Consider the following 24,800-nt stretch of genomic DNA (forward strand, 5'->3'; position numbering starts at 1 on the left):
AGAGGTAGAAAAGCCCCTGGGTTTTATGCCCAGCACCACACAAAAATAAATAAATAAATGAATAAAAATATCTACTTGGTCTTCATCCCTGGTTCCTGGCATAGACCTCCTAAAATCTTGTAATTTCCTGAGTGACAGGGATGATAGGAGTATCTTTTGTTATAATATTTGGTCTTCCAACTATGCCTACACAATGCAACCTCCATAAAAACTACCAAAGAACAGGGATCAGAGAATTTCTGGGTTGTGAACACAAATGTGTGCAAGGAGGGTTGCATGCCCCAACTACATGAAAAGAAACTCCTGTGCTTGGGCCCTTCTAATTATTTCTCCATGTACCTCTTCATCTGACTGTTAGTAAAGAGAGTTTTTTAGACTGAGCCACTAGTGTGTTTGGACTGAGCTACATCAGGGTGGGTAGTGCCAGTACTGAATTTAATGACAGGATATCCATGTGGTGTCCAGAGAATCAAAGAACTCATTGTTGGGTAGGAAAAGATTCACTTATATTTGTTTTTGTTTTTGTGGTACTGGGGGATGGAACCCAGGGGCATTCTACCTTCGAGCTATATCCCCAGCCCTATTTTTTATTCTTTATTTTGAAACAGGGTCTCACTGAGTTGCAAAGTGATCATCCTGTCTCAGCCTCCCAAATGTTGGGATTACAAGCATGCGCCACCATGCCTGTTTTTTTTTTTTTTTTTTTTTTTGCCATACTGGGGATGAAATCCAGGGGCATCCAACCTTCGAACTACATCCCCAGCTCTATTTTTTATTATTTTATTTTTAAACAAGATCTCACTAAGTTGCAAAGGACCTCACTAAGTAGCTGAGGCTGTCCACAAACTGTGATCCTTCTGTCTTAGCCTCCCAAATGCTGAGATTACAAACATGTGCCACCATGCTGGCATTCCACTAATATTTGTTATTAAAAGTATTATGAATAAGGCCGGGCGTGGTGGTGCACGCTTGTAATCCCCACGCTTGGGAGGTGGAGACAGGAGGATCACGCAGGTTCGAAGCCAGTTTTGCTGGCTTAAGAGACCCTGTTTCCAAATAAATAAAAAATATAAAATAGGTCTGGGAGTGTAGCCTGGAGGTAGAAGGGCTTCCAAGAAACCCAGTACCACCAAAAAAAAAAAAAAAGTATTATGAATAAGAACAGTTCAGCATGATACACAAAGTTGGCAAATATAAATAAATTTTTGCCGGGCGTGGTGGCGCACGCTTGTAATCCCCGCGCTTGGGAGGCGGAGACAGGAGGATCGCGCTGGTTCGAAGTCAGCCGGGCTGGCTTAAGAGACCCTGTCTCAAATATATAAAATAGGTCTGGGAGTGTAGCCCAGAGGTAAAAGGGCTTCCAGGAACCCCAGTACCACAAAAATAAATAAATAAATAAATAAATAAATAAATAAATAAATAAATAAATAAATTTTTAACAGTAAGCTTTCTTTAAACTATAAACTTGAGGCTGGGTTTGGTGCCCATGCTTCTATGCTTGTAATCCCAGTACTCAGGAGGCTTCTATAGGAGGAATGAAAGTTAGGAGCCAGAATCAGTAACTTAGTGAAGCCACCTGCAACTTAGCAAGACCCTGTTTCAAAATAAAAGAATAAAAATAGGGCTAGAGGTATACCTTGGAGGTTGAATGCCCCTGGGTTCCATCCCTAGTATCAACAAAACAAAGCAAAGCAACAAAACACCCATAAAACTTAGCCAGGCATGGAGGCATGGTGGTGCATGCTTTTAATCCCAGTACTTGGGAGGCTAAGACAGGAGGATCTCAGGTTTGAGATCAGCCTAAAAACTTAGCAAGATTCTGTCTCAACATACAAAATAAAAAAGGCTGATGGTGTAGCCCAGAGGGAGAGTGCCCCTGGGTTCAATCCCTAGTACCAAGAAAAAAAAAGTTAAAAAACCCCCACTAACACTTAAACACTGATCTTTGTGTCAATCATAGCTAAGATTATCCTACCTTTGAAGTAAATAAAAGTTCAAACAACAAAATAAAACGAAAGAAAAAACATACTTAAGTTCCAAAAGAACCAATAGGCATCTGGCATTCTGGAGGAAGTATTTGTTTTTTAAACCATACTTCCTACTATCTGATCTTTTTATTTTTCTTTCCGTGCACATGTGCGCTACTGAGGACCGAACCCAGATGAGTTCTATTTCTGAGCTACATCTCCAGCCCTATTTTCTTTTTTATTGTTTTTTTAAATCTTTTTGATAATAGGGATTGACCCCAGGAGCATTCTACCTCCAAGCTACATCCCCAGCCCTATTTATTTTGAAATAGTGTCTCATTAAGTTGCTGAGGCTTGCCTCCAACTTGTGATCCTCCTGTCTATGCCTCCCTAATATGGGATTCACAGACACAGGCATTCTAACTAAAAACTACACACTTGTCCTAGTTTATTTTTTATTTAGAAGCAAAGTTTCAGCCGGGGTTGGTGGCACACGCTTGTAATCCCAACATTTGGGAGGCTGAGACAGGAGGATTGTGATTTGTGGATAGCCTCAGCTACTTAGTGAGGCCCTTTGCAACTCAGTGAGACCCTGTTTCAAAATAAAGACTAAAAGCCGGGCTTGGTGGCGCATGCTTGTAATCCCCGTGCTTGGGAGGCTGAGACAGGAGGATCGCACAGGCTCGAAGCCAGCCTCAGCTACTTAGTGAGGCTCTCAGCAACTTAGTGAGACCCTGTTTCCAAATAAAATATAAAAAATAGGGCTGGGAGTATAGCCCAGAGGTAGAAAGCCTCTTGGTTCGGTCCCCAGTACCACAAAACAAACAAACAAACAAACAAATAAATAAAGACTAAAAAATTGGGCTGGGGGGTGTAGCTCGGGGACAGAATGCCCCTGGTACTGCAAAAATAAATAAAGTTTCACTCAATTTCTAAGAACTTTATCAAGGCTCAGCCTTCCAATCCGAGCTACACCCCTGGTCCTATTTTTTAGTCTATTTACTTTTTGAAACAGGGTCTCACTGAGTTGTGAAGGCCCTCGCTAAGTAGTTGAGGCTGTTTGCGAACCTCTGGTATCCACCTCCCAAAGGCTGGGATTACAAGTGGGCACCACCACACCCGGCTTCAGATACTTTTTTGTTATAGACAATAATAAATATACGTTTTGCTTTTTTTTTTTTTTTTTTTTTTGAGGAACTGGGGATGAAACCCAAAGGCATTCTACCTCCAAGCTACACCCCCAACCCTATTTTTTTTTCCTTTATTTTGAAACAGGGCTTCACCTAAGTAGCGGAGGCTGGCTACGAATCTGTGATCCTCCTGCCTCAGCCTCCCAAGTACAAGGATGGGCCAAGAAGCTCAGCCAGACAACGAATCTTTACCATCAGAACCAGGAAGCTGGGTTTCCTGCACAAAAGGTTTTCTCAAACTCATTCTCTGGAACCCAGCTGAACAATTTTGAGGCGCCATAGGTGGAGAAGAAAAGTGATTCACTCAGAATTTGTAAAAATAATATTAAAAAAAGTTATATTTCATATATAACATCTATTTTAAATATATGAGTATATAGAATATAATAAATATACTAAATATATTCATATATTAAATATAGAAATATTATGCATTTTTACATATATATATATATATCCCTCCCATACTGGGGATTGAACCCAAGGGCATTCCACCTCTGAGCTACACTTCCAGCCCTACTTTTTATTCTTTATTTTGAAACAGTTTCACTAAGTTGTGGAGGGCCTCACTCCTGTCTCAGCCTCCCAAGTACTGGGATTACAAGCCTGAGCCATAATGTCCAGCTCGGTTTGCATTTTAAATTGCTCAGGAATTTAAAAACTACTTTGGCTTTTTCTGGTTACAATGGTACATTTCTTTTTTTGAACTTGGAATTGAACCCAAAGGCATTCTACCTCTGAGCTATACCCCCCAGCCCTTTTTATTTTTTATTTTGTCTCTTGTTAAACTGCTGAGGCTGGCCTCAAACCTATGATCTTCCTGTCTCAGCCTTCCAAGTACTGGGATCATAGGCACGCTCCAACAGTCCCAGCCAAGATGGGGCTATTATTATTAATTAATTAATTAATTTATTTTATTTTATTTGTGGTACTGGGGGTGGAACCCAGAGGCTTCCTACCTCTGGGCTATACTCTCAGACCTGTTTTATGTTTTATTTAGAAACTGGGTCTCACTAAGTTGCTGAGAACCTCACTAAGTAGCTGAGGCTGGCTTTGAAACTGTGATCCTCCTGTCTCAGCTTCCTAAGTGTGGGGATTACAAGCAAGTGCCACCACACCTGGCAGAGAAACTGTTTCCACTTGGTTTATTTTTTATTTCAATCAAAAAGATTAATCAACAGTTATTTTTTTAAACAGTTATGTTTTTACCTTAATGCATTGTCTCCTACTCCAAGACACCCACGAAGACTTAGCTTTCGTAAAAAGCCCCCACATCGTTTTGAAATATTCTCCACTACTCGGCCCTGTAAAAAGAGACAGTTAAACAAAAAGATAACCTACACCACTGCTTTCGAAAACAATACATCCTAAATTTTTTTTTTTTTTTTTGCAGTACTGGGGATGGAACCCAGGGGCATTCTACCTCCAAGCAACACCCCCAATCCTATTTTTTATTCTTTATTTTGAAACGGGGTCTCACTGAGTTGCAAAGGGCCTCACTAAGGAGATGAGGTGGTTTCAAACGTGCGCGACCCTCCTGTCTCAGCCTCCCAAATGCTGGGATTACAAGCATGTGCCACCACGCCCAGCTACAACCTAATTTTTAACCAATTTTTTTGTGTGTGGAACTGGGGATGGGACACGGTGGCATTCTACCTTCAAGTTATCTTTATTTATGTGTTTGTTTGTTTGTTTATTTATTTACTTATTTGTGGTACTGGGGATGAAACCCAGGGACTATCTCTGGGCTATACTTTCAGACCTATTTTTTTATATTTTATCCAGAAACAGGGTCTAAGTAGTTAAGGCTGGCTTCAATCTTCCGTGATCCTCCTGTTTCAGCCTCCCAAATACTGGGATTACAAGCGTGTGCCACCACACCCAGCTCGAGCTATTTCTTTAGCCCTATTTTATTCTTTTATTTTGAAACAAGGTCTCACTAAGTTGCAGATAGCCTCACTAAATTGCTAAGGCCGGCCACAATCCTGTGATCCTCTTGTCTCAGCCTCCCAAGTATTGGGATTACAAATGTGTGCCACCACTTCTGGCTCTCATTTTTAACAATTTAAAAACAGAAATAAAGTCAGCCGGTCGTGGTGGCGGACGCTTGTAATCCCTGTGCTTGGGAAGCAGAGACAGGAGGATCGCGCAGGTTCGAAGCCAGCCGCGCTGGATTAAGAGACCCTGTTTAAAAAAAAAAAAAAAAAAAGGTCTGGGAGTGTAGCCCAGATATAGAAGGGCTTCCAGGAACCCCAGTACCCCCCCCCACACACACACAAAAAAAAAAAAAAAACCAGAAAAAAAGTCAGACGTGGTGGCGCACACTTATAATCCCAGCATTCGGGAGGCTGAGACCAGAGGATTGTGGTTTATGGACAGCCTCAGCTACTTAGTGAGGCCCTTCACAATTCAGTGAGACCCTGTTTGAAATTAAAGAATAAAAAATAGGGCAGGGGGTGTAGCTCAAAGGTCAAATGATCCTGGGTTCCATCCCCAGACCCGTAAGTAAATAAATAAATAAATATTTCAAATTATTCTGAGAAAACTTTCTTGATTAATCCTTCTTATTTGAAACAGGCCCAAACTCTATATTCTTATTTAGTCTTCCATGTGTAAGATAGTCTGTATCTGAGGATTAGTGCTCTCTAGTTCTCTTATGTTACTCTATGAATGTTATGTATTCTGCCCAACCGGGCTAAACTATGAACACTGAAGGACAAAAAATGACATTTATTTTTGTATCCTCTCCGAAGTATTTACTATAGTATTCTCCAAACACTAGGGATTCAATGAACATTTAACAGTTTGCTGAACAATTCTGTGAATTTTATTATGTTGCCTTAAACTTATTTTCTCAGTAGTGAGAATTAAACCCAGTGGTGCTGTCACTGGGCTATATTCCTAGCTCTTTATTTTTTTTTTAATTTTGAGACAGGATCTTGCTAAATTGCCTAGGCTGGCCTTAAAGTTGCAACCCTCCTGCCTCATCCTCTCAAATTACTGGGATTACAGGTACTTGTCTCCTTGAGCAAACATTTGCATCCACACAGATCAGATAATTATGAAAATTATCCAGAGACCCTGTTTCAAAATAAGGAATTTAAAATAGGGCTGGAGGTGTAGCTCGGAGGTAAAATGCCCTTTGGGTTCCATCCTATGTACTGCAAAATAAATAAATAAATAAACAAACAAATAAATAAAGACTAGGTTGGGCTGAGTATGATGGCACAAGCTTTAATCCCAGTACTTGGAGGCTGAGACAGGAGGTTTGCAGCCAGCCTCAGCTACTTAATGAAGCCTTCTGTAATTTAGTGAGACCCTGTTTCAAAATCAGCATTCGGGAGGCTGAGACAGGAGGATCGCGATTCATGGACAGACTCAGCTACTTAGTGAGGCTCTGCAGCTCAGTGAGTCCCTGTTTCAAAATAAAGAATAAAAAATAAGGCTGGGGGGTGTATCTCAGAGGTAGAATGGCCCTGGATTCTATCCCCAGTACCGAGAAAAAAAAAAAAAAAAGAATAAATATAGGGCTGGGGATGTAGCTCAGAGTTACAATGCCTCTGGGTTCAATCCTCAGGACTGCAAAGTAAGTAAATAAATACTGACTGACTAGGTTGTACTAGGAGACCAAATGGTAGTGGGAAAAGTATGAAAAACAACTGTCTCTAGCAAAAAAGGATTCAATAAATTACTTCGGCCAAGCATGGTGGCACATGCTGGTAATTCCAGTACTTAGGAGGCTGAAACATGAGGATCACAGTTAGCTAGCAGCCAGCCTCATCTATTTAGTGAGGCCCTCTGCAACTTAGTGAAACCTTGTTTCAAAAAAAAAAAAAAAATAGGACTGGTGGTATAGCTTGGAGGTAGAATGCCCCTGGGTTCTATCCCCAGTTTCAAAAAAAAAAAAAAAAAGACTGATTTTATTCAGTCTCCATAAAAACTATTTCTGTCTTTCCCCAAGAATCAAAATGCACATCTCAGGAATATATGTTGCAAGCTAGAAGCTAGGCATGGTGACATGTGCTTGTAATCCCAGTATTTGGAAGGCTGAGACAAGAGAATCCCAGGTTCAAGATCAGCCTCATCGCCGGGCGTGGTGGCGCACGCTTGTAATCCCCGCGCTTGGGAGGCTGAGACAGGAGGATCACGCAGGTTCGAAGCCAGCCGTGGGTGCTGGCTTAGGAGACCCTGTTTCCAAATAAAAATGTAAAAATAGGTCTGGGAGTGTAGCCTGGAGGTAGAAAGGCTTCCAGGAACCCCAGTACCACAAAAAAAAAATAAATAAATAAAAAAATAAGAAGATCAGCCTCATCATTTCAGACTTAGTTTAAACATGGGGATGGGGGTGGGGGTGGGGGTAAGCAGGCTGGTGGGTGTAGTGCAGAGGTAATCCTCATCACACGTTCAAAAGAATACACACACACACACATATATATACACATGTATACATATATATACATGTATATATACGTGTGTGTGTGTGTGTGTGTGTGTGTGTGTTGCTGCGAGTGGTCACACATGGTGCAATCCCAGCTATACAGGAGGCTTAGCCAGGAAGACTGCAAATATGAGGACAGCCTGGAAACTTAGTGAGACTCTATATCAAAAAAAAAAAAAAAAAAAAAAGCCAGGCGTGGTGTCACATGTCTGTAATCCCGGTACCTGGCAGGCTGAGACAGGAGGATTGTAGGTTTGAGGACAGCCTCAGCAAGCAGTGAGATTCCCATCAACCTATCAAGACCCTGTTTCAATATAAAAATAAAATAGGGTTGGAGGTGTACCTCAGAGGTAGAATGCCCCTGGGTTTAATTTCCCAGTATCAAAAAGGAAAAAGAAAAAACACAACACAAAACACAGGTTCATATTTCCAATGGAAAACAAAAAAATTTTAGCCTTTTTTTTTTTGTGGTGGTACTGGGGATGGAACCCTTCTACCTCCGGGCTACACTCCCAGACCTATTTTTTAATATTTTATTTGGAAACAGGGTCTCTTAAGCCAGCAAGGAAACCTGCGAGATCCTCCTGTCTCAGCCTCCCAAGCGCAGAGATTACAAGCGTGCACCACCATGCCCGGCTTTCTTTCTTTCTTTTTTATTGTGGGTCTGGGGATGGAACCCAAGGGCACTCAACCTCCGAGCTACACCCCCTGCCCTATTTTTTATTCTTTTTAATTTGAAACAGGGTCTCACTAAGTTGCACAGGGCCTCACTAAGTAGCTGAGGCTGTTCGCAAACCGCGATCCTCCGGTTTCAGCCTCCCAAATGCTGGGATTACAAGCGTGCGCCACCACGCCCAGCTGCCTCATTTCAAGACTAAAATTATTCTAAAAATTCAGTGTATTTCAGTGAAAATAATCCATTTATTTTTAAAATCTGAAGAAACTCAGGAACCTGGAGGCTCTTAAAAAGATCAGATGTACTGAAAATAATATTTTCTCAGAAAAAGTAAGATTTATATGGTTAGGGCTAATCTGTAATTAATAACAAGAGAAATTAGGCCACACACCACATAATTATACCTCAATATCCCTCTGGAAATCAAACAGGTCAATTCGCTGCCAGTTACTGCCATCCAGAGCCAGAACATTCCAGGCCTATTTGAAGAGAAGAGAATGGAATGATGAGAAAAAGATGAACTGATGAGAATAAAAAGCAATATTAAAATTCACAATTCAACCAACTACTAACTGAAATAAACCCCCAAATTCCTCAGGACCTACCACTATCTCCTAAATCCTGATCTATGCTTTATTCTCCAAATAGATTATTTCATAAATAAATAGGTACAGAAACTAGTAGCCACAAAAGCTCTTATATGAGTTGGGAAAAGGACAGGTTGTAATAAACATTATACACAGAAGGTGTCTCCAACTTTCAACATTCCAATTACTAATCCTAAAATAAGACAGTATTTCAGTGATGAAAATCAAGTCTGCTTTATCCCTAAACTGGGAAGATGATGAAGGTAAAACCCAAGGCATGGGACAGTACTATGAATACTGCACTGTTCAACACAGATCTACTATCCACAGTATCGTCTGGTCAAATTTAGAACTCTTACATGGTGATTTGGAACTTAAAGCTTACATCATCATTTTTACGTATTATTTCTCTGTAATTAATGTTTTCCTCATCACCAATTTGCTAGCTTGGGTATGTTTTTTTCTTTTTTTTGTGTGTGGTACTGGGGATGGAACCCAGGGGTATTCTACCTCCGAGTGACACCCCCAGCCCCATTTTTTATACTTCATTTTGAAACAGGGTCTCAATGAGTTGCAAAGGGCCTAAGTAGCTAAGGCTGTTCGAGAACCTGGATCTTTTTGTCTCAGCCTCCCAAATGCTGGGATCATAACCGTGCGCCACCAGGTCCGGCTTTGTTTTTCCAATTGATCATAATTCCCTCCAACTTGATTCAGTGGTAATTTACTCTAATTAATTACATTTTTGTGGTACTGGGAATTGAATCCAGAGGCATTCTACCTCTGAGCTATATCCACAGACACACTTCCTTCCCTCCTTTCTTTTTGTGGTACTGGGAGATTAAACTCAGGGGCCTTCTATCTCCATGCAATACCCCAGACCATTAAAAAAAAAAAAAAAAAAAAACAGGGTCTCATTGAGTTGCTGAAAGCCTCACAAAGTTGCTAAGGCTGATTTTATTTATTTGGAAACAGGGTCTCACTAGATTGAGCCTCACTAATTGGCTGAGGCTGCTCCTGAACTTGAGATCCTCCAGTCTCAGCCCCCCAAGTCCTAGGATTAAAAGCATGTGCCATCATGCCTGGCTCAGTGGTAATTTTATTATCTGTGGCTGGGCATGTTGGCACATGCTTGTAATCCCAGCAATTTAGTGAGGCCCTCTGCAATTTAGTGAGATCCTATTTCAAAATAAAGGAATAAAACAGGGCTGAGGGCTCAGAGGTAGAATGCCCCTGGATTCTCATTCCCAGTATCACAAAATACATAAATAAATAAATCTGCGAAAGCTTTGTCATACATCTTTTTTTTTTTTTTTGTGTGTGTGTGTGGTACTGCGGTTCCTGCAAACCCTTCTACTTCCGGGCTACACTCCCAGACCTATTTTATATTTTTTTAAATTTGGAAACAGGGTCTCTTAAGCCAGAGAGGCTGGCTTCAAACCAGTGCAATCCTCCTGTTTCAGCCTCCCAAGCGCGGGGATTATAAGCGTGCGCCACCACGCCCAGGGTCATACATCTTTCAACAAGCTAAAGGGAAGCTAGAAAGTTCTAAGCTTTTTAACAATTGGGATTGGCTGAGCGTGGAGGCACATGCTTGTAATCCAACATTCAGAGGGGCTGAGACAGGAGGAACGTGGGTCACAGACAGCTCAGTTACTTAGTGCAACTCAGTGAGACCCTGTTTCAAAATAAAGAATAAAAATGGGGCTGGGGTGTAAATTGGAGGCTCAAAGTCAGCCTCAGCAAGTAGTGAAACTCTCATCAATTTATTGAAAATAAAAAATAAAATAGGGCCAGCGGTGCAGCTCTGATGTAAAGTGCCCCTGGGTTCTATTCCTAGTATCAAAAAAAAAAAAAAAAAAAAAAAGGAAAGAAAGAAAGAAAAAAAGAAAGAAAACAAGAATAATCACTAATGTACCAATTTTCCAGATTTAATGAAAATTGGTATTGTGCCATCCTTTCCTTAAAGTTAATACATATTAGCCAGGCGTGGTGGCACATGCTTGTTATCCCAATACTTAGGAGGCTGAGACAGGAGGATCACAGTTTGTGGACAGCCTCAGCTACTTAGTGAGGCCCTTTGCAACTCAGTGAGACCCTGTTTCAAAATAAAGAATAAAAAATAGGGCTGGGGGTATAACTTGGAGGTAGAATGTCCCTGAGTTTCATCCCCAGTACTGCAAAAAAAAAAAAAAAAAAAAAAAGTTAATACATATTAAGGAGGAGGAGGAGCTGGGCCTCATGACATAGGCTGGTAAGCCCAGGACTTGGGAAGCTGAGACAGAAGTCAGCTTCGGCAATTTAATGAGGCTATCAGCAACCTAGTGAGATCCCTGTTTCCAAATAAGAAATAAAACTGGGCTAGGGGTATAGCCTGGAGGTACAGTGCCCAGTACCATGCCCAGTATTGGTTCAATCCCTAGTACCAAAAAAAAAAAAAAAAAAAAAAAAAAAAAAGAAGAAGAAGCCAGGAATGGTGGTAAATGCCTGTAATTCCAGTACTTGGGATGCTGCTGATACAGGAGGATCTCAGGTTTAAAACCAACCTTAGTAACTTAGCCAGGCTCTCAACAATTTAGCAAGACTGTTTTCAAAAAAAGCCGGGCGTGGTGGTACATGCTTGTAATCCCCGAGCTTGGGAGGCGGAGACAGGAGGATTGTGCTGGTTTGAAGCCAGCTATGCTGGCTTAAGAGACCCTGTTTCCAAAAATAAAAAAGTATAAAATAGGTCTGGGAGTATAGCCCAGAGGTATAAGGGCTTCCAGGAACCCCAGTAAAACACACACACACACACACACACACACACACACACACACACACACACACACACACAGAGAAAGGAAGAATGCTAGAAAGCAAGCAAGACAGAGGCAGGCAGGGAGGGAGGAAGGTAGGCAGGCTGGCCTGGTCTGGTCTGGTGGCAAATGCCTGTAATTCCAGTATTTGAGAGACTGAGACAGGAAGACTGTAGGTTTGAGGCCGGCCTCAGCAACTTAGTGAGGCCCTGTTTCAAAATAAAAAAAATAAGCTGGGTGTGACAGCACATGCTTTAATACCAGTACTTTGGAGGCTGAGACAAGAGAACCTCAGGTTCAAAGACAGTAAATAGTAAGACTCTCATCAACCTAGTGAGATCTCATTTCAAAATAAAAATAAAATAGGGCTGGGTGCAGCTTGGAGGCAGAGTGCCACTGGGATTCCCAGTTCCAATAAATAAATAAATAGAATGGAATAGGGCTTGAGTATAGCTTGGAGGTAGAACGTCGTCGGTTCCATCCCTAGCACCATAAAACAAAACAAAAAATAGGGTTGTTAGCATAGTTCAGAGGTAGAACTCCCTTGGATTCTATTTCCAGTAAAACACACACACACACACCCTGCAAAAAAACCACAATAATTTAAACTATTTTTTCTGTTACCCAGGGACATTCTACTTCTGAGCTACACCCCCCAGCCCATTTTATTTTTTGTTTTAAAACAGGGTCTCCCTAGGTTACTAAGAGCCTTGTTAAGTTGCTAAGGCTTTGAACTTGCAACCGTTCTGTCTTAGCCTCCCAAATATTAGGATGAAATGCATGCAATGGCACATCTTCCTTAACTAAAACTTATTTAAGTGAACATGCCTTGGGAAAGACTCTGCAACTAAACAAGTTTGGGTATTTTGTTTCTGAATTATGATCTCAATATCATATGAAGACACAAAGTAAAATTAACTCATTTACAAATAGAATGGCCATGTATGAAGAGGTCACACAACTATTGGAGATAAAAATGTCAAAAAAACAGCCGGGCGTGGTGGCACGCTTGTAATCCCCGCACTTGGGAGGCAGAGACAGGAGGATCACACAGGTTCGAAGCCAGTCTCAGCTACTTAGTGAGGCTCTCAGTAACTTAGTGAAACCTTGTTTCCAAAAATAGGTCTGGGAGTATAGCCCGGAGGTAGAAAGCCTCTGGGTTCCACCCCCAGTACCACACACACACACAAAAATTCATAAAAAGAGCCCTGGGCATGGTGATGCACACTTGTAGTCCCCAGAACTTGGGAGGTGAGACAGAAGGATAGCAGATTCATAGCCAGCCTCAGCTACTCAGTGAGGCCCTCTGCAACTTAGTGAGACCTTATTTCAAAATAAATAATAAAAAATTGGGGGTGTAGCTTGGAGGTAGAATGCCCCTGGTTCCATCCCCAGTACCGAAGGGGGGGAAAAAAATACCCTACTTTTTGTTTCCGAAGATGGCTGACACATAAAGCGTAGCTTTTGGGATATAGAAATTAAGAGGATAGACAAGAAGAATTTTCTACATTAAGGTTTTTTTTTGTTTGTTTGTTTTTTGGTGGTACTGGGGATGGAACCAGGGGCATTCATTCTACCTCTGAGCTACATTCTCAGTCCTATTTTATTCTTTATTTATTGTTGAACTGGGAGTTGAATCACGGGCATTCTACTTGTGAGCTATATCCCTCTATCCCTATTTTATTCTTTGTTTTTTAAACAGGACTGGCCTCAAACCTGTGATCCTCCAGTCTCATCCACCAAAGTATTGGGATTACATGCATGTGCCACCATGCCCAGATTTTATTTTTTATTTTGAGACAAGGTCTCACAAAGTTTCAGAGGGCCACACTAAGTACCTGAGGGTGTCTGTGAACCTGCAATCTTCCTGTCTCAGCCTCCCAAGTACTCGGATTACAAGCATGTCACCACATCCCCACTTTAAGGTTTTATTAAGTGGTAGCTATTTTTTAAAAAAAATTAAACCAGGGGTGGTGGCGCACCCTTGTAATCCCAGCATTTGGGAGGCTGAGACTGGAGGATCATGGTTTGCAGACAACCTCAGCTACTTAGTGAAGCCCTCCACAACTTAGTGAGACCCTGTTTCAAAATAAAGAATAAAAAACTGGGCAGGGGTTTGCTCGGAGGTCAAATGCCCCTGGGTTCCATTCCAAGACCCACAAAAAAAAAAAAAAAAAAAAAATTTTTTTTTTTTTGGTGGTACTGTGGATGGAACCCAGGGGCTTTCTACCTCTGGGCTACACTCCCAGACCTATTTTATACTTTATTTGGAAACAGGGTCTCACTAAGTTGCTGAGAGCCTCACTCAGTAGCTGAGGCTGGCTTTGAATCTGTTCGATCCTCCTGTCTCAGCCTCCCAAGCATGGGGATTACAAGCGTGCGCCACCACACCCAGCTCTAAAAAAAAAAAATTGTTTTTTAAATAGTACTAGGGATTGAACCTTGGGGCATTCTACCGCTGGCTACACTCCAGCCCTTTTCATTTTTGTTTTGATACAGGATCTTGCTAGGTTGCTGAGGTAGTCTTTGAACCTGCGATCCTCCTGCTTCAGTTATTCAATTTAATTAATTTATTTTTCTACTTATTGGTACTGAGGATTAAACCCAGGGACATTCTACCTCTGAGCTACACCCTGACCCTTATTTTTTTTAAAAACAGAGTCTCACTAAATTAAAGGGACTTCCTAAGTTGCTGAGGCTGGCCTCAAACCTGCTATCCTCCTGTCTCAACCTCCCAAGTACTAGGATGATAGACATGTGCCACCATGCCCAGCGAAGCACTAGTTATGTTGATGCTTTGAAGGTAACACAGATGTACCATTACATAATAGGTACTCATAAATATGTTAAATAACACACCCAAAGCTGGTGTCTTAAGAGGGTGTGGTGATGCATGCCTGTAATCCCAGTACTTGGGAGGCTGAGACAGGAGGATTGCAGGTTTGAGGCCAGTCTCAGGAACTTAGCAAAGCTTTCAGCAACTGAGTAAGATCCTGTTTAAGCCGGGCGTGGTGGTGCACGCTTGTAATTCCCGTGCTTTGGAGGCTGAGACAGGAGGATCCCACAGGTTTGAAGCCAGCCTCTGCTACTTAGTGAGGCTCTCAGCAACTTAGTGAGACCCTGTTTCCAAATAAAATATAAAATGGGTTTAGGAGTATAGCCCGGCAGTAAAAGCCCCTGGGTTCCATCTCCGGTACACCCACACACACAAGCCTGTGGTGTAGCTCAGAGGTAGAATACTCCTGAGTTCCATTCTCAGTATCATGAATGAATGAATGCCTGAATGAATGAGGCTGGAGATGTAGCTCAAAGGTAGAATGCCCCTAAGGTCAATCCCCAATACAAAAAAAAAAAAAAAAAAAAGCTGGTGTCTGAATTATAAAAATTTGGGAATTAGACGGGCATGTGGTGCACTCTTGTAATCCTAGTACTTGGGAGGCTGAGACTGGAGGATCACAGGTTCAAGGACAGCCTAGGCAATTTGGTGAGGTTCTCAGGAACCTAGTGAGATCCTGTTGCCAAATAAGAAAATCGCTCTGGAGATGTAGCTCAGAGTTAGAATGCCTCTGGGTTCAATTCTCAATACCATACACATACACAATAAAATGATAACAACTGTATGTATATTCTTTTATTTTGTGGTACTTGGACAGAACCCAGTGTCCTCCTACCTCCAGGCTATACCCCCAGACCTATTTTATATTTTATTTGGAAACAGGGTCTAAGTTGCTGAGAGCCTCACTAAGTAGCTGAGGCTGGCTTCGAACCTGTGGGATCTTCCACTTGTCTCAGACTCCCAAGTACTGGGATTACTAGTATGTGCCACCATGCTCGGCTCTGTATATTTATTTCATTAAGTTAATGATTACATATATGCATTATAAAAGTGATTAACAATGGTTCATAAAGCAATTTTTACACAACAGAGATTATATCCTTTATATTAATGAAGCCAATAAGATTGGAATAGTTGGCTATTTTCTCACAGCAACATTAGCTGACAAAATTGAAAAACTAAATGCAATGTAGAAACTGACTTCAGGAGTCTGATTTTCTCTGTAACTTTTTTTTTTTATTCCTGTCATCCTTCAAGAAAAGAACACCAGTATATAAGACACTAAAGAGCTTTTAATATGTATATGTGTGATATATATGTGTCTATGTATGTATGTATCAAATGAACTAGGAAAACAGTAAAACATGATTTCATTACAATTTTAAGTCAAACCAAGCTTGTGTGTGTGTGTGTGTGTGTGTGTGTGTGTGTGTGTAGGTGTGTGGTGTCGGGAATTAAACAAAGGGGCATTCTACCTCTGAGCTATACCCCCAGTCCTATTTTTTACTTCTTATTTTGAAATAGGGTTTCTCTAAGTTGTGGAGAGCCTAAGTTGCAAGAGGGCCTCACTAAGTAGCTAAGGCTGCCCATGAACTTGCAATCCTCTTGTCTCAGCCTCCCAAGTACAGGAATTACAAATGTGTGCCACCAAACCTGACTAAAGTCTAGCCATTTACTTATTTATTTATGTATTTATTTACTTATTTATTTTTCAGTACTGGGGGTGGAACTCAGGGGCATTCTTCCTCTGAGCTACACTCCCAGCCCTGTTTTCTAGTCTTTATTTTGAAACAGTGTCTCACTGAGTTGCAAAGGGCCTCACTAAGTAGTAGCTGAGGCCATCCATGAACCCACATCTTACTGTCTCAGCCTCCCAAATGCTGGGATTACAAGCATGCGTGCCTGGCAAATCTAGCCTTTTAATTTGCATGTTCAGTGCTTTTTCATTGAAAAGGTTCCCTGTTAGCCCAGCATGGTGGTGCATGCTTGTAATCTCAGCATTTGGGAGGCTGAGACAGGAGAATTGAAGTTCACGGGCAGCCTCAGCTACTTATTGAGGCCCTCTGCAACTCAGTGAGACCCTGTTTCAAAATAAAGAACAAAAAATAGGGGCTGATAGCTTCAGCTACTTAGTGAGGCCCACCACAACTTAGTGAGATCCTTTTTCAAAATAAAGAATAAAAAATAGTGCAGGGGCTGCTTGGACGTTGAATGCCCCTGGGTTCCATCCCCAGACCTAAAAAAAAAAAAAAAAGAATAGCCGGAGTGGTGGCACACGCTGTAATCCCAGAATTCGGGAACAAGAGGTTTGTGGTTCTGTGGTTCACGGACAGGCCCAGGTACTTAGTGAGGCCCTTTGCAACTCAGTGAGACCTGGTTTCCAAATAAAGAATAAAAAATAGGGCTGGGGGTGTACTTTGGAAGTAGAATGCCCTTGGGATCCATCCCCAGTACCGCAAAATGAATGAATAAAAGAAAGAAAGAGAGAAAGAAAGAAAGAAGAAAGAAAAATAAAAAAATAGAGCTGAGTGTACCTTGGAGGTAGAATGCCCCTGGGTTCCATCCTCAGTATTGCAAAAACAAAATGTTCCTGTTTTATTATGCAAATAAGTTACAAAACGTTGAGAGTGTATATATATTAGGATCCCATTATAGAATTATATGGAATGTGTATACTATGGGTGAAACAACATCGGTTAAAACATAACAACATACAAGTAGTGCCTAAAATAAATGGTTAGGTTACTACAGAGACTGTCACCCTCAGGGTTAGGAAGAGGCACCCTGTATCTGTGTCAATCATTCTTACCCTCGAGACCTGAGCACAGCGACATAAGGTAACAACATCCAGAAAAGAAAAAATCCTAAAAAGAGAGAAAAACAAATTTTCATTGTGTAATAAAGTACTTTCTCTTGATTTTAGCCTACATATAATTGACCATATATACACACATACACCCAAACCCAATTTATTTCAAATAAATAAAAATCTTGAACAATTTACAAAAATAAAACTGCTCACATAAAAGTTACTGAGAGAAAGAAATCTTTTTCTTCATAATGTACCTATAAGTGTTGTACAAGTTTAATAACGTACATCAAGGTAAGATACAGACATCTGGAATGTTAGAAAATACAGGGTGGGGAGTATAAATTTTTTTTTTTATAAATTTTTTTGCAGTACTAGGGATGGAATCCAAGGGCATTCTACCTCTGAACCACACCCCTAGCTCACTGTGAACTAGGATCCTCCTGTCTCAGCCTCCCAAATGCTGGGATTATAAGCGTGCACCACCACGCCCAGCTAGTATTAGTTTAAAAGAACAAATTTTGTTGTTCACAAGTTACAGGCTATCAAACCAAGCATGATGGTGCATGCTTGTGTGTGTGTGTCTATATATATATGTATATATATATATGTGTATATATATGTATACTATATATATATATGTATATGTATACACACACATACATATAGTGGTACTGGGGATTGAACCCAGAGGTATTCTGCCTCTGAGCTACAACCCAGCCCTATTTTATTCTTTATATTTTGAAACAGGGTCTGAGTTGCAAAGGGCCTCACTAAGTAAATGAGGCTGTCTGCTGAGATCCTCCTATCTCAGCCTTCCAAATGTTGGGATTACAGGCATGTACCACCTCGCCTGGCTAGTAGGTAAATTTTGTTCAGGCTGGCCTTGAACTTGTGATTCTCCTGTTTCGGCCTCCTGAGCAGCTGGGATTACAAGTGTGAACCATGAGCACAACTTTTTTCTTTTTTGGTGCAGAAGACTGAACCCATGGGCATTCTACCTTGTAGCTATACCCCCAGATCCATCCATCCATCCATCTATCCATTCATCCTTCCATCACTCATTCATACATTTAGTGTGTGTGTGTGTGTGTGTGTGTGTGTGTGTGTGTGTGTGTGTGTGTAAGGTACTGGAGTTTGAAACCAGGGGCATTCTACCTCCCAGCTACACCCCCAGTCCTATTTTATTTTTATTTTGAAACAGGGTCTCAAGAGGCTAACGAGTCTAATTACTTGCTGAGACTGTCCTGTATCCTGCCATCCTCCTGCCTCAACCTCCCAAGTACTGGGATCGTAGGTGTATGCTACAATGCTCAGCTTATTTATTTTTCAAACAGGTTCTCAGTAAGTTGCTGAGGCTTGCCCCAAATCTGTGATCGTCCTCAGTCCCCCAGATACTGAGATTACAGGGGTATGGTACCATGCCTGGCGTCTTTATTTTTTTGAGGCTTTTTTCTTTCTTTTTCTTTTTTGGGTGGAACTGGGGACTCAATCCAGGGGCATTCTACTTCCAAGCTACACTGCCAGCCTTCTCTGCTTATTTTGAAACAAGGTGTCACTAGGTTGATGAGAGTCTCACTACTTGTTGAAGCTGTCCTCCAACCTGCATCCTCCTGTCTCAGTCTCCCCAGTAATAAGATTACAGGTGTGTGCCACCATGCGTGGCTTCTTTGATTTCTGAACTTCAGATATCATATCAAATAAATCATTGCTAAGCCCAATGAAATAAAAGTTTTAACCATATAGTTTTCTCCTAAGAACTTTTATTTTAGCTCTTTGTTTTGTTTCTCTACCTCCAAGTTATATCTACCCCTAGCCCTATTTTTTATTTTGAAACAGGGTCTCACTAAGATGCAGAGAGCCTTGCTAAGTTGCTGAGGCTGGCTTGAACCTTCAAGTCTCCTGTCTCAGCCTCCCAAGTACTGGTATTACAGGTGGGCACCACTGCACCTATGTTTAGGTCTTGATCCATTGTTATTTATTTATTTATTTTATTTATTGTGGGTCTGGGGATGGAACCCAGGGGCATTCAACCTCCAAATTATAACCCCTCCCCTATTTTTTATTCTTTTTTTTTTTTCTTTTTGGTGGTACTGGGGTTCCTGGAAGCCCTTCTACCTCCGGGCTACACTCCCAGACCAATTTTTATACTTTTATTTGGAAACAGGGACTCTTAAGCCAGCACGGTTGGCTTCGAACCTGCGTGATCCTCTTGTCTCCATCTCCCAAGCGCGGGGATTACAAGCGTGCACCACCACACCCGGCTTATTCTTTATTTTAAAACAGGGTCTCACTGAGTAGCAAAGGGCCTCACTAAATAGCTGAGGCTGTCCGCAAACCGCAATCCTCCGGTCTTAGCCTCCCGAATGCTGGGATCACAAGTGTGAGCCACGACATCTGGCTTCTTGATCTTTTTTTTTTTTTTTGGTGGTACTGGGGTTTCTGGAAACCCTTCTACCTCTGGGCTACACTCCCAGACCTCTTTTTATACTTTTTTATTTGGAAACAGGGTCTCTTAAGCCAGCCTGCGTGATCCTCCTGTTTCTGCCTCCCAAACGCGGGGATTACAAGCGTGCGCCACCATGCCCAGCCCTCTTGATCCATTTTGAGTTGATTTTTGTATATGGTATAACGTGGTCCAACATTTCTTTCTTACTTACTTACTTACTGTGATGGTGGAGACTGAACCCAGGGTTCTGAGTATGGAAAGCAGATACTCCACCACTGAGCGCTATCTTCAGCCCAACTCATCCTTTTGGATGTGGATATTTGGTTTTCCTATCACTACTCATGTGTTCCCAACTAAATGGTCTTAATAGCTTTGAAAGCTGGGGTGTTTTAAAATAAAGAATAAAAAAACAGGGCTGGGGGTGTCACTCAGACGTAGAATGCTCCTGGTTCCATCCCCAGTACTGCCAAAATAAATAAATAAATAAATAAATAAAAATAAAAAAGCTTTGTTTAAAAAAATCTCATCCGGGTGTGGTGGCGCATGCTCGTAAACCCAGCATTTGGGAGGCTGAGACCGGAGGACTGCAGCTCGAAGACAGCCTCAGCTACTTAGTGGGGCTCTTTGCAACTCAGCGAGACCCTGTTTCAAAATAAAGAATAAAAAATAGGGTTAGGGGTGTAACTCCAAGGGAGAATGCCTCTGGGTTCCATCCTCAGTACCAAAAAAAAAAAAAAAAAAAAAAAAAAAAAGAAAAAGAAAAAGAAAAAGAAAAAGAAAAAGAAAAAAATAATCTCACCAAGTATATGATGACTTATTTCTGAACTCTTTATTCTTTTTTTTTTTTTTTTGGTAGTACTGGGGTTTGAACCCAGAGGTATTCTACCTCAGAGCTACATCTGCAGACTATTTTATTTTTATTTTCAAATAGGATCTCACTTGGTTGATGAGAGTCTTACTATTTGCTAAGGCTGTATTTGAACCTGGGACCCTTCTGACCTAGCCTCCCAAGTACTGAGATTACAAACATGTGCCATCATGCCTGGCTTCTCTATTTTTACTTATTTGTTTATTTATCACACTACTGGGGTTTAAACCAGATGTATTCAACCTCACAGCTATATCCACAGCCCTATTTTTTTTATACTTTATTTTGAAACAGGGTCTCACTAAGATGCAGAGGGCCTCACTAAGTAGCCAAGGCTAGCCACAAATCTGCGATCCTCCTATCTCAGTCTCCCAAGTAGTGGGTTTACAAGTGGTATGCTACCACCCCTGGCCTTTCTTTCTTTTTGGTACTGGGGGGACTGTACCCAAGGGTGTCTATCTCTAAGCTACACCTCAGTCCTATTTTATTTTTTTATTTTATTTTGTGGTACTAGGGATGGAACCCAGGGGCATTCTACCTCCAAGTGATATTCCCAGCCCTATTTTTTTATTCTTTATTTTGAAACAGGGTCTCAATGAGTTGCAGAAGACCTCACTAGGTAGCTGAGGCTATCTGCAAACTGTGATCTTCCTGTCTCAGCCTCTCAAATGCTGGGATTTTAAGTGTGTGCCACCAGGCCTGGCTCTATTCCTTCCTTCCTTCCTCCCTCCTTCCCTCCTCCCCTTCCCACTCCCCCTCCTCCTCCTCTTCTTCTTCTTCTGGTGGTACTGGGGTTCCTGGAAGCCCTTCTACCTCCGGGCTACACTCCCAGACCTATTTTTATATTTTTTTTATTTGGAAACAGGGTCTCTTAAGCCAGCGAGACGATCCTCCATCTGCACGATCCTCCCATCTCCGCCTCCCAAGCGCAGGGATTACAAGCGTGAGCCACCACGCTCAGCTCTATTTCTTATTTTATTAAAAAAAAATTTTTTTTTTTTTTTGCAGTACTGGGGATGAAACCTAGGGGCATTTTACCTCTGACTTAGCCCCCAGTCCTCTTTTGTATTCTTTATTTTTAAACAGGGTCTCACTAAGTTGCAGAGGGCCTAAGTAGCTGAGGCTGTCTGTGAACTGTGATCCTCCTGTCTTAGCCTCCCAAATGCTGGTACTACAAGCATGCACCACATCACCCAGCTTTTTTTTTTTTTTTTTTTAAACAGGGTCTCATTAAGTTTTTGAAGCTGACCTCCAAGTTGTGATCCTTCTGTCTCAGCCTAGGCATGTGCCACTACGGCTGGCCCTGAGTTCTCTATTCTATTCTACTGGCCCATATGTTATATACCAATACCATGCTATTTTAATTTGTGGTACTGGAGATGAAACCTGGGTGCATTCTACCTCTGAGCTACTCTCCCAGCCCTATTTTTTTGAAACAGGGTCTTACTAAGTTGCAGAGGGCCTCACAAGCTGCTGATGCTGGCCATGAACCTGTAATCCTCCTGTCTCAGCCGCCCAAGTACTGGGATTAAAAATAGCATAGTAGCTGGACATGATGGCCTATGTCCAGCTACTATGCTATTTTAAATATTTTCAATTTTGATACAGAAGGTGCTTTTTTGTTGGGGAGTGTACTGGGGATTGAACCCAGGAGCATTCTACCTCCAAACTACAACCCCAGCCCTTTTTATTTTTTATTTTATTAAGATTCTTGCTTAATTACTGAGGCTATCCTTGAAATTGTGATCCTCCCATATCAGCCTGCCAAATACTGAGTTTAGAGGCATGTGCCACAACACCAAAATTCAGAAGGTACTTTTGACTGAAATAGTTTCATGATATAAAAAAAACACTAGTAATAGTAATTGCATTTGTGCTTTTTTACAGTTTACTTCCTCTATTAGATTTGATATATTTTGATTTGTTCTAACCATAAAGAGGTGTAAGTAATGGAATGATTAATACTGATAAATGAACCAAAAGAGTTAAGCTAGGGAAACTGTGGTGAGTAAATATAACTAATTTATATTCTAAAATCTCAGCAAAGCACCAAGGGGCGGAAAGTCCCTGAATAAAAGCTGAAAGAACAATTATAGTAAAATAATAAAATGAAAATATGTGTCTTTAGAGAATTCGTAGTGATGTCTACAGACTGTGGCTTCTCCAAGGAAGACCAGATGTCTGAACCTGAAAAGGGGGAGAAAACATTCAGATTTTATAAGGGTGTGAATTTCATGTAGTCATTCAAAAAACTTTTTTTTTTTCCTTGTATGTGGGTACTAGGGATTGAAGCCAGGTGTATATACTGCCTCTGAGCTATACCTGCATCACTATTTTATTTATTTTGAAAAAGGGTCTCACTAAGTTGAGGGCCTTGCTAGACTGCTGAAGCTGGCTAGGCATGGTGGTACATCCCAGTACTTAGGAGGCTGAGACAGGAGGATTGCAAGTTCATGGCCAACCTCAGTTACTTAATGAGATATTCTGCAAATTAGTGAGACCCTGTTTCAGAATGAAAAAATAGGGCACAGGGATGGGGGTGTAACTCAGAAGTAGAATGCCTCTGAGTTCAATCTTCAGTACGTGTACACACACACACACACACACACACCCAGGGATGGGGATGTAGTTCAGTAGTAGAGGTGGTAGAGCACTTGCCTACATTGCTTAAGGCCTTGGATTCAATCTCCAGCACCATAAATAACACCGCCTATCAATCATATCATATCATATCATATCATATATCATATCATGTTATTCCCCTGTCACTTCAAGAGGAATCTTGTAGTCCATAATATAGAATTTTGGTTTCCCAGTAAAAATAAACTCTAGAGGTAATAAAACATCAAATGTAAACCATAACAGGGTAGGGCCAGTTACCAAAGCATCAAGTAATTTCTCTAAATTTCATGAGTTTTATGTAAACTACTGTAGTATAAAATAAATATTGAGCCGGGCGTGGTGGTGCACACTTGTAATCCCTGTATTTGGGGAGGTTGAAACTGAAGGATCGCGGTTCGTGGCCAGCCTCAGCTACTTAGTGAGGCCCTGTTTCAAAATAAAGAATAAAGCTGGGCGTGGTGGCACATGCTTGTAATCCCCGCGCTTGGGAGGCTGAGACAGGAGGATCGCGCTGGTTCAGAGCCAGCTGTGCTGGCTTAAGAGACCCTGTTTCCAAAAATTAAAAAATAGGTCTGGGAGTGTGGCCCGGAGGTAGAAGGGCTTCCAGGAACCCCAGTATCACCACCAAAAAAAAAAAAAAAAAAAAAAAAAAAAGTTCAAAATAAAGAATAAAAAATAGGGCAGGGGGTATAGCTCAGAGGTAGATGCCCCTGGGTTCCATCCACAGACCCGCAAAAACAAAAAACATAACCTCCCCCCAATTTTTTTTTCTTTTTTGTGGCGCTAGGGATTGAACCCAGGGGCATTCTATCTCTGAGCTATACCTCCAGCCTATTTTATTTTTAGTTTGAAACAAGGTCTTGCTAGGTTAATGAGAGCCTCACTAAGTTGCTGAGGCTGTTCTTGAATCTGCAATTCTTCTGCTTCAGCCTCCCAAGTACTGGCATGCCTGGATTAACATAAATAATTAAAAAAAAAATTTCTCAGCCAGGCGTGGTGGGGTACGCTTGTAATCCCAGAGCTTGGTAGACTAAGACAGGAGGATCACACTAGTTGGAAGTCAGCCTCAGCTAGAGTGAGGCTCTCAGGAACTTAGAGAGACCCTGTTTCCAAATAAAGTATAAAATAGGTCTGGGAGTATAGCCTGGAGGTAGAAAGCCCCTGGGTTCCACCTCCAATGCCACACACACACAAAAAAAATTCTCAAGCCTAACACGTGTGAGGCTCTGTGTTTAATACTCCATACCACTATGAAAACAAAAAATAAAAGAGAAGTCTAAAAAATTTTAAATACACAATACGATATATAACAAAACTAAAACAAAAAATATCCCCCATAAAATTAGCATTCAGACTTACCGTAACAGGAGTTCTTTGGGAAGTTTTTTATTGATTACAGCTTCATCACTGTTTGAGAACATCTGCAAAGACAAAACCATGTGTCAAATGTTAACTTTTTTTTATATTCAACTCAACTGTTAAGAGGCAATTCTCTTAGAAGAGAGGTAAAACAAAAAAGTATAATGGATATTATAAGCCTATTTCAGAGATGCTTTGGATTTAAAA

At 41.2% G+C, this 24,800-nt stretch overlaps 1 protein-coding gene across 4 annotated transcripts in view; it reads right to left on the bottom strand.

The window, feature by feature from the left end:
- FBXL20 (F-box and leucine rich repeat protein 20) overlaps positions 1 to 24,800 on the bottom strand; it is a gene marked incomplete at both ends in the record, with an annotated part of 102,115 nt that overhangs the window by 35,585 nt on the left and 41,730 nt on the right. For all 4 annotated transcript variants that reach the window (XM_080712525.1, XM_080712524.1, XM_080712523.1 and 1 more), the window contains 4 exons: positions 4,367 to 4,461; positions 8,676 to 8,750; positions 17,296 to 17,350; positions 24,594 to 24,655. In XM_080712525.1, the coding sequence (XP_080568651.1) occupies positions 4,367 to 4,461; positions 8,676 to 8,750; positions 17,296 to 17,350; positions 24,594 to 24,655 (287 nt within the window). The remainder of the gene's footprint in view (positions 1 to 4,366; positions 4,462 to 8,675; positions 8,751 to 17,295; positions 17,351 to 24,593; positions 24,656 to 24,800) is intronic.

This window comes from Muscardinus avellanarius (genome assembly GCF_963383645.1).
Source record: "Muscardinus avellanarius genome assembly, chromosome: 16".
Classification (NCBI taxonomy): domain Eukaryota; kingdom Metazoa; phylum Chordata; class Mammalia; order Rodentia; family Gliridae; genus Muscardinus; species Muscardinus avellanarius.